The sequence below is a fragment of the Ochlerotatus camptorhynchus genome, unplaced genomic scaffold (genome assembly GCF_037179485.1).
Source record: "Ochlerotatus camptorhynchus isolate MF236.1 unplaced genomic scaffold, CSIRO-AGI_Acam_v1.1 ptg000213l, whole genome shotgun sequence".
Taxonomy (NCBI): Eukaryota; Metazoa; Arthropoda; class Insecta; order Diptera; family Culicidae; genus Ochlerotatus; species Ochlerotatus camptorhynchus.
The window spans coordinates 7,148,940-7,165,282 of record NW_027040703.1 but is presented as its reverse complement, the minus strand read 5'-3'; the positions used below and the strand labels follow the sequence as shown (position 1 = coordinate 7,165,282).

The window sequence follows — 16,343 nt, the reverse complement described above, 5'->3', positions numbered from 1 at the left end:
CAAAGTAAATTTGGACGCATTCAAGTTATCATAACTCAAGAATTAAACAACATACACGGTTGATCAAAACGTCAAACAAAAGGGTATTTATTCCGAGGGGGACAACTCTATCTACGATGCAGGAAATATTGTGTTTTGATGTGACTAGCTGCGCGTATGCTGAGTAGATAGAAAGAAGATTTATCACGATTTTGAAGATTTCCTGCAAAAAGATGATGCTCGATGCAAGTAGATGCTAGAAATGAAAGAAGATTTTTCGAAGATTTATTCGCTAGTGTGAGATTTTTTGAACATCTAGAATTGCGATTTAGATGTGTCGCCCCCCTCGATTTATTCAGCTTTCAAACGATATATAACAAGTTATTGCATTTCACCGTTTCGAACGAACTGTTGCACTTTACTTGTGATCGATGCCATCATGATCTGCCCAGTCGCTGGTGACACTGTACCGGCGAACTTATTCCACTTTAAACGCATTTGTTGTGCATTTGTCACTTCTTTACCGCATCCTCGAAGGTTTCGCTTGACAATTGCCCACTATTTTTCGATCGGTCTGAACTCAGGGCAATTCGGAAGATTAATCTCTTTGGCGACGAAATTAACATTGTTTGCAGCATACTATTCTAGTACCTCCTTAGAGTAGCGGCAGCTGAGTAGATCCGGCCAAAACATAACGTTGGTCTTGTGTGGCCGAATGAAGGGTAAAATCCGCTTTTTCAGACACTCTTTAATGTAAACCTTCGACATCATTGTGTGAGATGTGATGAAAACCTTGGTTTTAAGCCCACAACTGCAGATTCCTTGCCAAATCATTAGTTTCCGAGCAAACTTATCAGCAAAAACAAATTTATACCTGGGAAGGACATCCCCACGACCAGTTGCTAGGTAAAATTTTCGTCCGGGGATTTGTTTATAATCCATTTTGACATAATTTTTTGTCATCCATTAAAATACAGCCATCAAATTTGTCAAACTCGTTCGTATAGTAATCGTGTTACTAAATTTTGATTCAGGGAGCGATTCGGATGTTTACTGGCCCAACAAGACTTATATCCTTCTTTTGAAAGGATGTTACGGATGGTGGAAAAGTTGGAATCGTATTTCTTTTCCAAATCACGTATGGAGACACCTTTCTCCTCAGCTCTTTGCCCCTAGTGCCACTTTTATGAAAGATGCGCTGTGCTCTATCCACACTCAGAGTATCCTTGTAACGTTTGATTACAAGACTCACCGTTGACTTTGGTTGATTTTAACACTATTTGCTATTTTTGAGGCAGACCACGAAAGGTTCTCTAGATGTTTGTGCACAATTAATTTTCTTTTCTCAAGTTCTATGATCCGTAACTTCGGGATGCGTCGATCAATTGAGAAAAACTTGTCACCAATTTCTTCGTCAATGAAACATCAACAAATGCCTGTCAAACGTTTTTTGTTCCAACCACCAGGGGCGCGGTGGTGTATTAAACCGTGCGTCCAGATTTACTTTGAAGCGAGCTTTACGTCAGGAAACGTTAACATTAACGAAGTAGAAAGTGAATGAAGAAAATCCTTCAACATAGATTGGTCTTTAAGAAAACAAAAATAAGGGAACCTTCTCGGCTTCCTGCTTGACGCATCTCATTACTAACGTTAATTAAACATCCCTAAAATGGTTATTTCTATTGTCCATTGCAGAAAGCCGCCTCGGTGAAGGATGCCCTGGACCTGCTGGTTGGCAAAGACCAACTGGAGGGTGTAACCTGTGCGAAGACCAAGCAGGAAATCGCTGCCTGGCAACAGGTCACCCTGGAGGAGCTACCAATTGTGATGATCTTGCATCTCAAGTGCTTCGACTACAAGATGGACGGTTGCACCAAGATCCTAAAGCCACTAGAATTCCCGATCGAATTGAAAATCGATTCAAGTAAGTTATTTCAACTTTCTTCAGCTGGAGCTTGTCCTAACAATAGATCTTGTTTTACAGAACTCATGTCCTCAAAGGGCAAATCGTACACTGCCAAACAGAAGCAGTACAAACTGTTTGCTGTGGTGTATCACGATGGTAAGGAAGCATCCAAGGGTCATTACATTACTGATGTGTTCCACGCTGGTTACGGTAGCTGGATCCGGTACGACGACAGTACGGTCAAGCCCGTTTCGGAGAACAATGTACTGCACCCCAAGTCACCGCGGGTGCCATACTTGCTGTACTATAGACGGCTCGATACGCACTATCACGGGGGTGGTGGCGGTAGTGGTGGTGGTGGTGGTGTTGGCAGCGGTAGTGTTGCTGGTGCAAGTGTTAGTTCCGGACCCGGAACTACCGGTTTTGGTACCGGAACCAGTGTCAACACAATCAGCACCAACAGTAGCAGCAGCGGCAGCAGCAGCATCAGCAGCAGTGGTGGCAATAGCAATTATAGTTCTAGTGGAATTAGTTATAGTGCAACTACTGGCGGACACTACGGCGGTGGTTCCAAGTAAGCAAAAGTGGATAATCGAACAGTTTGTATAGTTTTTATATCGGTTGAAAACGGACAACCACGATAGTGTGCGCGAGAGCTGTTGTACGGAAGAACGTAACGAAAAAGGACGTTTTTATCTTTATCTAGTTTTTAGTGTCGGTCGTTGATAAGTGCGTGAGTGGCTGCGATTATGTGGTGTGTTGTGTGAAACATTTGCGTTTTTTTAAGTCCTAGGATATATCTGTGTGCGGCACAAGCGGACGTTGATAACGGCGCGATAAAATCGTGTAGGATCAACGAAAAAAAGAAAAGAAAGGAAAACATCAAACGTTAGCTCGTAGGTGCAAGAAAGGTTGTTGTTTGCGTAGCTCCTATTACGATACATTTTTTTCTTCTTCAGTTTGTTACTCTATTATTATATTATCACTCTTTTGTTTTTTTTTTGTGTGGGATTTATCGATACTCTTATTTAAGTTCCTCCTGATAAAATATCCTTCTAGTGTTAGACATAACGAAGCAGTTTCTGTACTCAGAACTCAATTTACGGAAGAACTTTTTTTTTTATTTAATGGTACGTACATATTAGCAACAAGGCTTGGGAGAGAGTGGAGCAGTGAAAGTAATACGCATTCAGTCTAGTTTCTCATATATAAATAGTGATTGTTTTACTAGGGAAAGCTTTGTAATAGTGATGTTTTCGATTTAATATAAATTGTATCAGTCGATGACTATTGGTTGCACATTGTTAACGATGCTGCTGTCCTCGGTGGCGATTAGATGTCGCTGGACGCCATAAGTGTGTTGGTCGAAGCTGCTGAAAGCCTTCTGCCGGCATGCTTATGGCGTTGGAATAGAGCAAAGTGAAGGGTTGAAAACGTTACGGAGGCGAAAAAAGCTTGTTTTTTGGGTTGATTTCCATTTTTATAACGAAATAATTTTTAATTAGGCATTCGGCTTGTAAGCTAATCAAGAACCAATATATACACACATACATAGAACGCATATGAGAAAAGAAAATTTAACCTTCTCACTGTTAGATAGGTAGAGAATGGTAAACAAGCCAAGCAAAGGAAAAATAACGCAAGCGGATAAAATCCCAGTTAGCAGCAGCAAGTCCGATTGCTCAGGGTGATGGTTTCCGTGCGTTCGACTTGGCATGGCAATCATCACCGAATTGAAAACTTATGTCAAGTAGAAAACCACATACATTTAAGCGAAGGAAAGCGATTTTCCGTATATTATTGCTATATTGAAAAGTTGAATAGAATAATCCCGCTACTCTTGGACGTGCGACCGAGAGAGAGAGAGAGAGAGGGAGAGGTATACAAAGAGTAGCGGGTAGTGGTGTGCATGTAGTTAGCGCTTTCCCCCCACCCAACTAGACTGTCGTGGAGGAAGTTGTGGATTGCCCACGAAGAGTCTCAACTGTGTGTTTGCGTGTAAATAGATGTTTCAGAAACTAACAAATTAATGCAACAAAAAAGTCTGTACATAGAAGATAGCGGTTGGAGAAATGAAAAAAAGCGACTAGGTTTATTCTATTAATATTAACTAGGTAGTGCTTTGGAGAGGGTGTTAATGATGAAAAATGCAACGGCCAGGAGCGTCCAATATGGTTACTACTATTCTCGATACCCTGATTGGTGGAAACAGAAATCAGGTCACGGGAATCTAATTTGCCGGCGGAAAGACATTGCGTTTTCATGGTTAGAGATCTAAAATAAAAACAAAACAAAACAAACAAAAAAAAATGGAGAGGGAATGTAAAGGAAGACAGTGTTAGGATTTTTATTTGGATCGTATAAATTCCAACCCGTGACAGGAGTAAGGTAGCCACTTGCACCACATTCTACAAGAATGGTCGCAGTTTTAGGTTTTTCGTTTTGAATTTGGAAGGAAGCCGACAATGGGAACTGTAAACTATTAGCAGCAAAAACAAAATGTGGCAAAATGGAAACCGGTATGTGTACTCTAGTTTTAGCGTGTTCTCTGGTAAGGCGTACTGTGTATAGTCATTGTAGAACGTTTAGGACGTAATCATTATTTAGCGTGAAAGTGAAGTAATAAAGTAATACAAGAAATATGTATAGGTAACTTATCCTCCCGTTATGATGGTACATAGAAACGAGAAGTTTTGTTTATGTTTTTCTGTTTGTTTTAATTTGCGACGGGTATGATTTGGAAAGGAGAACAGGATGTGGCAAGAGCCGAGTGCGGATGGGTTGGATTTTTGTAAGGTTGATTGGAAGGTGTTAGAGTAGATGTCTTCTAAATATACTTCAAGGAATATTCAGAACAAACTTAAGACAGTCAGCTTCCTGGATTCAAAGTGTTGCATGTGAATAACAATCTGAAAAGACCAAAAGCAGCAGAAGGCCGCAGAGGAAGGACGGCAACAAGGAAATGTAAAGATGAAAATTTTAATCGTATTGGCTGTGTAAAAAGGTGGTAGGCTGAATAGGTAAAAAACCATGTTAAGGAAGATTACTACCGTAGAAGCCCGTTTGTTTGAATAGCTACGCAGGTGCGTAACGCAATTGGGGCACCTTTGTAGCACCAGTTAAACAAATTCCGTATGCACTGCGTTTAAATGCGATATGAGCTATTAAAACTAACAGTGGTCTACACGGTAACCGCAAAAAACTCTTTTATAACTATTAAGTACGAAGGTAAACGGGACTACCTATAAAATGATTAAAATTTTACGCATTTATGAGTATCTGCTAGTACAAAAAATAGTAAACATGATTCATTTATGACTAACAGATACTCATAAAAGGTGTAAAACATATAAACATGTTTGGGGTAGTCCCGTTTTCCCCGAATATGCATACTTTGAGTCCTTTATTGTCATTATTGTGTATTTTGCATTTTCCGTGTACGGTATTAATTTCAGAAAATATACCAACATTTTAATGCAAAGCTATCAATAATTTTGTAGTTGACTACTTGCAAGGTTGTTTGTTATAAATTTCCCTACCTTTTTAAATTAATAAGGTAGAAAAAAAACCTGTTTTCCAAAAGGTGCGGCACGAAATGCCCGAACTGAATTCACTCGAAAGATTTAGGTTTTAGGAGAAATAGTAAAACGCCCATGGCTGGCAAAATGCATCCCTCTTAACCCTTTATAACGCCGAGGAAATAAAGCATGACATCGACACGTACTACAATAAAAGATAAAGTTCAGATGGTGTCATTACAAATTCAATTTTGTTTTAGAAAAAAGTACTCAAAAATAATGTATGAAACAATTGGGTTCAAATTTTGGTAATTTTCCAAAAAAGTTCTAAAATGTGTGATTTTTCTGGTCGTGCGTCAAAATTCCTAAAATCTTGGCAGCTGATTGATCAAATATTCAAGGTTTATGTGTAAAGTTTTGGGCTTGATTGTAGGAATCTTTCGGAAGTTAGAGGAATTTTAGTAAACCTCTTCATTTGTGAGCACCCATTTTCAAACTGCCATATTTTTACGGATAATGATCATCGTTAATTTGGCTTCTATTTTACTAAATACGTTCAATACGAATATAACTTAGTAATAGTTATTTTTTCTGATAATAAAATTGCCGTTTATTGACACAAATGTTGCTTTCAAATTGTCTTTTTTAATTTGTTGTGACTTTAAAATGTAAGGAGTGTTGACGAATACCAGAAGATAGATATTGTGAGTCAACAGAAAAAAAATATAGTTGCTTTAAAATGAAGTAGAGTTTTGTTTTCTTTCATGCAACATGCATCACTTCCATAACGCCTAGCTAGTCGCGAAACGAAAATGAAAAGAAGCACCAAAGCACACTTAGAACGAAAGGCAGGCTATGGATTTTCACATCTTTGCTTTGCTCACTCCTTTCAATGGCAGTATCGTCGATTTTCGAGTTGAAACGAAGCCTCATTGGGGCTTTCAATTCCTTTCACCGACACTATGTCACCTGCTCTTTCAATTTGTTTAATATGCGTTATGTCCCGTTTTCGTTACTTTTTTGTTAGATAAATATTTGGATGGAAGATGAATTAAACATATTAATCAATAACAATGTCATCTTCAAGTGTTTTCATGTGAGAACTGCTTTAAGTATATATTTTCATATTCCGTCATATACCTACGTCATAAAACCGCGGATGATTTCACTCGTCCGCTTCATCGAAGTATGAAAATCGAATGAAACGACGGGAGAAAGAGACACCAACGATTGAAAATTTGTTTTTAGACGCCGACTGTGGTGCTAGAATGATGAGAAGCTGCTCGACTTCAACAGGAAAGAGAGCTAGCAGTCTCTTCGTCGCATCGATTTTCACGATGAAGCCAATGCTTTATAAAGGGTTAATCCTAGCTACTACACTGCAGCAAAACTTCACGATGTTTAATAAAGATATCGCTTTGAAAAATCCAACGAAAGTTTTGTGTCAATGATTTTCATATGATCATCCTTTAAAATACATATTTCGGAGAACAGTAGCCACCTGGAAAAAGATACGTTTTATATGATTTTCCAATAGCGCAATTGTATATGAAAATCATTGCATTTTACGTGTCATTTTCGTTCAGTGCAGCTGATACGATGGCGAAAATTTGCTGCCACTAAGGCCGTTCGCAATGCTGAGTTTCAACATTTTTTCAAACTACCCGACAGTTTTAAAATTTGAAACTGTCAAAAATGAAACTGCAACATGATCAACGCAACGCACAGTTTTAAAAGGTGTTTGATATTCATCTCTACATATGTGTGCGTGTGCCAATTTTGTTTTATTTTAGTACAAATGAAGAAAGTGAATGTGATTCAAGAATAATCCCTAGAACAAGATGGTTACAGCTACGTAATCCAAGTAACGAGTTCGAACCACGAGAAAAGGTCCCGGACGATTTTGCTGTCAAAACATACTGAACCAGGATGACTTGGAAAAAATATCCAGTGATGTGTTTGGAGACCTATGAGCACCTGAAGGTCTTTACAATAATTTCTGAGACTGATGATATCAAATGAAAATCTCTGAAATACGGTGTTTGAATTATTGAACAGTTGAAGATCATCCTGAAGTATTGCAAACATATCCTGATAAGATTTTTGAGACCTGTGAGCACCTGAAGGTTTTTTAAATAATTTCTGAGACACCTGATATCACAAGAGACGGTATTTGAATGTTGGGCAGTTAAAGATAGTTGATCATCCAGAAGTATTAACAAAATATCCAAAGAATTTTTTGGTGAGCTGTTCTGATCAGATCTGATCACCTGAAGGTCTTTGGTATAATTTCTGAGTCACGTGGTATCATAAGAGAATATCTGGAATATTTTGGAAAAATTTGGAGCTAATTTATTTGCTCGATCAATTTGTCGACTCCGAACAATCATAGAATGAGATTTCGTTTCGTCACCTCGTTTTCCCCTAGCCGTTTGCCATCTGTCAGATTAGCAGCTCCACAAATATATCCATAGAAATTTGAGACAGAGTTGCATTCGTGTTTCAAACCCGCTCATAAATAATACAGAATAGTCGAGCAGTTGCAAATATGGTGCAAACTAGTACTCGAATAATGAAAGTGCAACTTAGCATTGCGAGGGATGCGTTTCTGTTCTAGTTTCAAATTGAAACAGTCCATATTAAATACAACAGCATAGCGAACAGCCTAATGGAAGCAGAAAGCTGTTGAATGGAATTCAATTGTAATTTATTGTGGTTTCTATGAATATTTAGACTTTCTCGGCGAAATGTGGAAGCTGTTTGGCGGCCTTTTGAAACCTTTGAAACTCTTACCATTTCAGTTTTTCCTTGTCGTTTTCGCGCGCAAACAGGTTTACCAGCTGGATTTATTATGTAATCATGACCGGCTGCAAGCTCGAGAACGAAGGGCTCAAAGTAAATATGTGAAAGATGATTACCCAGCTGGTTTTGGAACAGAAGAGTTAAAAGTAATCATCAGAAGAAACGTCATGAAAACTAAAGAGCTTGAATTTATCAAATGAATGAAAGGTGAATGGTGAATGAGAACACCTAAACACAAGAGACACACAGGAGAGGTCACAACACAAGTTAAGGACGCACTTAATTCCCGCGTCACACGCTGTCCATACCTTCTTGGCTTCTGTTATTGTGGCATACCCGTTTGCACACAGGTTTTGAACACAACTTGTTGTGTAAGCCATCCATTCGACGGGTGCAATACAGTGAGTCAATAGCCCGAGTCTTAGAAGAGGCGCTTCGTCTGTCATCGCCTGAAACCCGGACCTTCTCGCTGTCTCCATCAAGCAAATCATCGCACTCATGTCTTTCATACCCTTCACGGGTAACATAGACCTCAGTATCGTCGGATTACTTTCTGTCTCTATGATGGCCTTGAGGAGCAGTCCTTGTTCTGTTAGCTGTGGCTCGACCATATTACTTGTTGTTGACACTTGTACCGACTGCTGGCAATTTGTTTATGGCCGAGCTCACCGACCCTACTGTCACATTCAATGGTAGTAAGGGATCCGCCCACATAACAGGGCTATACTGCGACCCCTCGCTCACTGACTAACTCCTCCGTGTCGCACGGGAGGAATTTGGCCCCCATTGGGACCGGGTCTCTCAACGGCTCCATAAACAACTTGGCCAGGAGTGTCGCCGTGCCAGCGTTGGCACTTGACTCTCCTCTGATGTTGTGGGCCCCTCCAACCTCCCTGCCTGGGTGTGGAGTACTTGCATCTCCACTTCGTCCACCACCCCCTCCTGGGCCCGGGGGCCCATCACCAGATCCACCATTTCCTGGACAGCCGCCGCTGCCACCTGGCCCGCTACCCGAAGGTACCGGCGCAGCACCGCCCCCGCCCGATCTCGGAACGTTCTTCCCGGATCCGGGTATGGCGTTACTGTCGGCCGCCATTGAGCGTGTGACTCGGGGATTAAGTGCGTCCTTAACTTGTGTTGTGGCCTCTCGTGTGTCAACCACGTCCCAATTGTCCCCATCTGTGAGTAACACGGTGTTCCCTCCACGAAACCCCGAGTCGTCCGAACTGTTCAAGGTACCGACGAAAGTACCTTGATCGACAGCTTGTGAAACAGCTGCCATTGTGAGCCCCTTGGTGTTGTCCATGGTTCTGTGAGATTTTTTGTTTAGGTGTTCTCATTCACCACCACCTCACCACCATAAATTCAGGCTCTTTAATGAAAACCAAGCGTTATATCTAAATAGGGCTGGAATTAGGGCGTAACAGCTTTTGTAAACAATGACTTCTCTCGATGATTTTCCGAAAGTCATGACTCTCCCTGGTAAATGGACATCACCATCGAGTAGGGGAAGACTTCCCCTATCCGATGGATATGTTGGTTTGTGTAGGCTTACCTTGAGTTCATAGAAATCAACGAGAGAAGCAATTGTTTACAAAAGCTGGTACACCCTAATTCCAGTTCTATCTAGATATATGTTTCATGGTGGGATTGGTGAGAGCGAAATCGAAAGCGAAATTTGAGAACGACGAAATTAAAATCACTCGAGTCTAAATGAAGAAGAATTTCGCAATATGAAATTGAAAAAACCATTTTGCCAGAAAATGAGGCAAGAAAACAAGTTTCTTGAAATGGCTGTACGGCGAATGAGAATGACCCAAATTTGAGTTTTGTTTACTTATAATCACCAACTGTGCAGGAACTCAGCGATGAGTAAATTTGCCTCATGGTTTCCTGTGAAAAACCTAAAAAATCTGCCGGAAAATTAGAAAATTTTACTCAGCTACGAGTACAGGTATACCTTGATTTAACGTAACTGTCACTTTTGACCTCCATCGTTAATATCTCCCTAATAACAATTGAATCATACAACTTAATATTACTTTGCTTGTTTGAATGATCGTTTGAGAGAAGTCAAAAGTGATAGTTACGTTACATCAAGGTATACCTGTACCAATAGACTGAGTGAACCAAACTTTACTTTTCTCATATTCGGGAATTTGTTCCTGGACAAACCTGTAAAATCCTCGAAAAGCATGAGGCAAAGTTACTCACCGCTGAGTTCCTGCACTTTATGTGATTTATGAGTAAGCTGATAACTACCAACATTTACGAATTGAATGATGCAAGATGTTAGATATACCCTTCATCTTCCAGTTCGATGGCTCCTCAAGCGGTATGTGTATTCGAAAAATAGTAGTAATTTTCAACATTACTATTTGTTACTCTAAGTGGGGCAAAATGCGCCCTGCCATTTACCATAAACGAACGATTACCCAAATAATAGAACTATACCATAAATGGTTTGGATAATACCCCGAACACGTCGTTAAGCAAAATAACCATAACATTTTTATAAGGGTAGACAAAACCTAAATGTATGCTTGTTTAGCATGGAATCAACATGCGCACTTTGTCTGCACTATTTCTAAAACAGGTTTTTGTTGGCCTTTTTAATTTTACAAATTTACATGGGCTAATCCAACATTTAGATGGCATTGATATCGATTAAACGGAGATCTTCCTTTAGCATCGACATTTTACTCCCGTCTCCTGTATCGATGTTTCTCCAGTATTGAATAGTAATCCTATATACAGAGATTAGCGAAAATATTATCAGACGATTTGGCAACGTGATTTATTTTGTTTACTAAAGCTGCCAACACATGCCGCGGAGCAAAATGTTTCAGCTTCGTGCGTGACTTTATCGTTATATACGCTGCGCGTTTATGCACGTTGTTTGAATTCTCAGTTGGAGAATAATTTTTCCTTAAATTCCTAATAACATATACTAAATATGAAGTGCATTGCAAAGTTTTGCCCTAGCTGCGGTCGTGGAAGTGCAACAATGTTAGTATTTTCCGGTGCTGAACTTTGTAAAGAAAGGCTGGAGTTTTGCGAACTACCGTCAGATTTTCCCCTTGTGGATTCTATGCGTTTGTGTAGATATGATAATTATTTGGTGGTATCTAGTTAAAATGTAATGCTTCTTGCAGTACCACTTCGAGCACATGCAATTCTATTTTTCTACAGTTGGTGGGAAACTTATGAAGCTGCCTGGAGCGATCCCGGCTCATCAGCACCAAGTGCATGTTGTGCAAAAACCATTCCGTGGTTTGACGTCTCAATGCTTTTGACCAACAATATCCAAAACTCTCTTATGTTAACATACACATTTTACTGGTATACTATTTTTTTATTATAAACTTTGTTTTTCTTGATTTGTTTTCCGTCAATCTTGTTTTCCGTGCTGAGCACCAATGCTACCGACGCCAGGGAGGATATTATACACTTTGTTCGGAGTTATTTTACCCCGATTGCAATACTTTTCAACTGAAACATTATGGCAAATAATTAACATGCTCGTTTGGCTCACATTTTGAATGTTCTCGCTGCTCGATTGACTCAAGAAGGCCGCTTCTGCGAATCTCTATATAAAGTATTACTATATAGTATTGAATATCAAAGATTCACGCCTGATAGTTATGCTACCCTCGCTGTATGCAGGTCATTGCAGTGCGGAGTATGATGGAATTAAAAATGTAAGTGGAAAATAATCAAAGGGGTTGATAACGCCCCTGTTAAGAAAGATAACCATTAAACTATGAAAATAAACCGAAATGTAATAATTAAGCCATCATTATAGTGAGGTATTTCAATTTATATTTATGTTGGGTATAAATCGATTGTCTGTTGTATAGATTTACAATCAAAACAGAAACACAACCCTGAGGCTGAGGCCGCATTGTGGAAGTCGAAATGACAGACTTGTGCAAAGCGTTCATGCAAAGAATGCTTCGTTTCAAATTCCGCAATGAGGCCCCTGATTTCTATTAGTTGCGGGGCAAAATACGAATAATGAACTCTTTCCGTGAAAGCGTACATATAGGCTTTAACACGGTGTACGGTGTTCACCCCTATTCTCTTTTCGAATGAAACCTCAGACCATTCAAATCGAAACATTGAAATCGCCTTTTTGAATGATAGCTGCAACCGGATGACGGTTGTTTTGAAATCAGAGCATTTGCCTCTCGAATATAGGATGAACATTATTATGAGAAAGGATAAGGCCTTCAGTTGGAATGCGTAATGCTCTCTGCAGGAAGATAGACATTTTAAATTGAAATGCAGCCCTGATGACGCCCACAAATCATTCAAAACGATGATGTAAATAATTCTATCGAACGTCATTTGATACTCTGAGCAGACAAACGAGGTGGAAGTATAGCCATCGCTATCAGAGGTGGTACATTGGTAAAGCGTGGAAACCGTAGATTTTCTATTTCGTGGTGGAGGGAGTTTCCTCTACCAAAAATAAATTTTTGTGTCCATGATGAATGGCTATTCATGGCTATTCAATATGGAAACGTAAACAATCGAATTAATAATCTAATCTAAACATTTGCAAGTCATCAATTTTCAAATAAATATCCTTTATTTGGAGGACAGTCATATGCATGCTCATCAGTGGATCAATGAAAATGCTGAGGTTTTGACAGAACAGTACTGTGGCTACCACAGTATTTTACATTTGATTGTCCATATACAGTAGCGCCAAAAGCATGCTGTGGTGGGTTCAAAACTTGGCCATCTAAATTGATCCGTTGATGACGAATTCAACCACAAGAAAATCATCCGAGATTCGACAGCATATTGTTAAAGGGCTTAGATCCGACTTCAGTCGAAGTATTGCGGATGTTTTCGTTCAGTGTAATGCATTTTGTTTTATATGTTAAATCCATGGGACTGACACGCCGTCATATTTTAGTAGGCAGCATACAAACCTATCCCTAAGTGTTAACACACGGTTATGCTCGCTACGGCTAGAGTCGGTGTATAATGAGTCACGCCAAGAGAAAAACAGTTGAACTCGCATCACGGTTTTCGAAGGATTCCCTTTCTTTTCACTTGGCAACAGAGGACTTCTACATCAACTGCAAATGACTTCTAGCGAGAACAAAAAAATAGCGGCTGTAGTGAATCGTTATAACAGTGATTTTGTCAAATTATCTTATCAAAAAAAATAGTAAAATTTCTCATTACTGATCATTAACAAACGTGTCCCATGACAATTTAATGCTCACTGGGTGTTTATGATCATTTCAGGCATAACATTTGATAACGGCACAAAAGCATTTGTAAACAAATCTTCTAAGGCCCTTTACACGCGAACCAAAGTACGCTCACGCAAACCAACAACATCATCGCATAGGGGCAACTATCACCTTTCCGAAAGTGGTATTGGTTTGCGTAAGCGTACTTTAGTTCGCGTGTAAAGGGCCTTAGAATGTTTGTTTACAAATGCTTTTGTGCCGTTATCAAATGTTATGCCTGATTTCTTCAATTTTATTTTATATATTATTGCAATACCTTTCGTGGACCTTTCATAGAATCGTAATGTTTGTTTACGTTGCACGATAGGTAGCCGGTTAGACAGTTCAATAGGTAGACTTGGCTTCACTTTGGGCGTGACTCATTATACACCGACTCTCGCTACGGCTACTTGTTATTAGTAGAGGGTGCCAGTTCCCTGGTTAAATCAGTTTCGAACGTAATACAGAATAGGGATGTATGTTTCCTATACTGTCGTGTGACAGCAAAGTGACGTATTCGCCATCATGGTCAAATTTTCCTTTTATGCATTTTGAACCATCATTGATCATTTGCAGCGAAGTGACGTTCGTAGAATAAATTTTTCCAAACATTAAATTCAATCGGGTTCTTTAGGGGTATTGAGGTAAATTCATATTCGTAATCTGCATTAAAAATAGAACCGAAATCCAAGATTTCATCAATTTTGGTACACTGGAACTATTCTAAATAAGTGCGATTACATCAGCAGAGATCGCCATCTTAGCGCCCCTCTGTGGGACTTTGTATGGGAGCGAGCTGTCAGGTTGTTAGTTTAGTGTTAAGCTAAGAGGAAGAGGAGACAACTGATTACTTTTTGTTTGTGACGTGTTCTTCTTCTCTGGCGGAAATTACCGTGCAAAAACTATTTCATTATGGGCGACGCAGTCGACTGTCAAAATATAAGATAATCTTCTCTGAGGTGTCAAGCAGTGAAGTTATTATTTTATTTAAATCTTGATTCAAAACCCGAGAAGTCAGTCAATGGGATCGAAATGAATATCGTGCTCAGAAAACGAAGCTCTTTCAGATGATGTATTATAACCGATAATTTTTATTAAAATAAAGAACCCAATTGTTGACATTGTCCTGTGACGATGTCAATTCCGGATTGATTTGAAATTTGAGCGGACTGTTTTTGTAAACAATCAGGCATGTTCTGCAAGTCGTGAGACTCTCTCTCTCTCTCACTGGCGTGTGAGGTGAGGTGACAGTGTAGTGATAATTGTCACTAGGTGAGTCTCCGTGCAAATCAAATGGAAAGTCACTTCACCCGAGGTGACAATTGTTACTTCACTAGTGACAGCGAGTCACTTCACCTCACACGCCGCGCAGAATAGGCCTATCCGTGCATATTAAAAAGGAAAGTCACCTCACACGACGTGACTTTTGTCACCTCACTAGTGACAGAGGGCGTTATTCCCAGAGTCGAAGTGACTTTAGTAACAAGTGAAGAGGTGACGTGACTCTCTATGCAAATCAAATGGAGAGTCACGTCACCACGACGTGATTGTTCTCACTTCACTAGTGTCAAAAGTTACTTCGGGGCTTATTACGGATGTCACTTCACGGTGAAAACTTGTCACTTGTCGTCACGGTGAAGTGATTCCCATTTGATTTGTACGGCAATCACGGCTCTTATTATGAGTATCACTTCCTTATCACCGTGTAGTGACACCCGTAATAAGGCCCTTCGACTCTCGGAATAAACCCCAGAGAGCCACACAACTCCCATAATAGGCCTGAATGACTGTAATCGCCGATTGCTCGTGAATGAATGCTCACTCTAGGGTTATACTTATCAATTGAAATCAAACGGCGGTGAAAATTTGCTATTAAGCTAACATCACCATCATGTTGGCGAAACTTTACCCTAGCTAGTGGGGGCAAACTAAGGACAAATTGACGATTGTATTTTTGTTCACAAAATGTCCTGTTCAAAAATTCATCTTTGAACTGTTCAATATGAATAGGAAAGTCTAGCAAAGATGGGACAGTTATGCTTTCATACATTTTCGTTACAGTTTTAAGTATTCGAATTGAATGAAAAAAAAGAAGGATTTCGACAATCGTACGCCAAATATCAGACTTTTAAGCTGATGCTGCCCAAGAGCTTCATCAGCACAGATTACTTTTCGATTGTTTTGGCCATGTTCGTCCAGTATTTTGTTTGTTTCTAATTTTGTCGATCCTCTTAACGGAATCCCTGTATGAAGAGCTTTTCGAGTGTGTTGATTTATTTCCGTTTAACTCCGTTATAATTGTTTATCTTTTGACAGATCCGCGTATTTCGTCTACTACTATCAGTGCCAAGTACTCAACACCATTGAATTCGTTGTGATAAAGTGGTTTGTAGATATTCCCGAGGGGGGCGACACATCTAAATCTCAATTCTACATGCTCAAAAAATCACACTGGCGAATAAATCTTCAAAAAATCTTCTTTCATTTCTCGCATCTACTTGCATCGCACATCATCTTTTTGCAGGAAATCTTCAAAATAGTGATAAATTTTCTTTCTATCTACTCAGCGTACGCGCAGCTAGCGACAGTAAAACGCAATATTTCCTGCATCGTAGATAGAGCCGTCCCGCTCGGATATTCCTGAAATTCTCTTTAACTGTCAGAACCCCAAAGGGTGCAAAGTGCGTGGCGATGTAGTGAATTCTAGATAAACATTTCAAAAGGTCCTATTGTTTGTTGATCGATTCTCTTCATCGACTTTCTCTTCCGTCAATAACTCAGCTGCAAAACCTTTCGCTATTGTATTTGACGTTTTGGATGCTAGATAAGAATCTCCTTTATCAAACTATTTTGTAAAATTAGCGTGAAATCTGTTTGCATAGCTGT

General features: G+C 39.7%; 2 protein-coding genes across 3 annotated transcripts in view; one reads left to right on the top strand and one right to left on the bottom strand.

Annotated features, from left to right (window-relative positions):
* Positions 1-7,899, top strand: part of LOC135703410 (putative mediator of RNA polymerase II transcription subunit 26) — a 57,121-nt gene extending 49,222 nt beyond the window's left edge. For both annotated transcript variants that reach the window (XM_065224611.1, XM_065224610.1), the window contains 2 exons: positions 1,675-1,903; positions 1,964-7,899. In XM_065224611.1, the coding sequence (XP_065080683.1) occupies positions 1,675-1,903; positions 1,964-2,463 (729 nt within the window). In that variant the 3' untranslated portion in view covers positions 2,464-7,899. The remainder of the gene's footprint in view (positions 1-1,674; positions 1,904-1,963) is intronic.
* Positions 1-16,343, bottom strand: part of LOC135703430 (regulator of nonsense transcripts 3B-like) — a 406,370-nt gene that overhangs the window by 63,545 nt on the left and 326,482 nt on the right. The gene's annotated exons all lie outside the window — the stretch shown is intronic.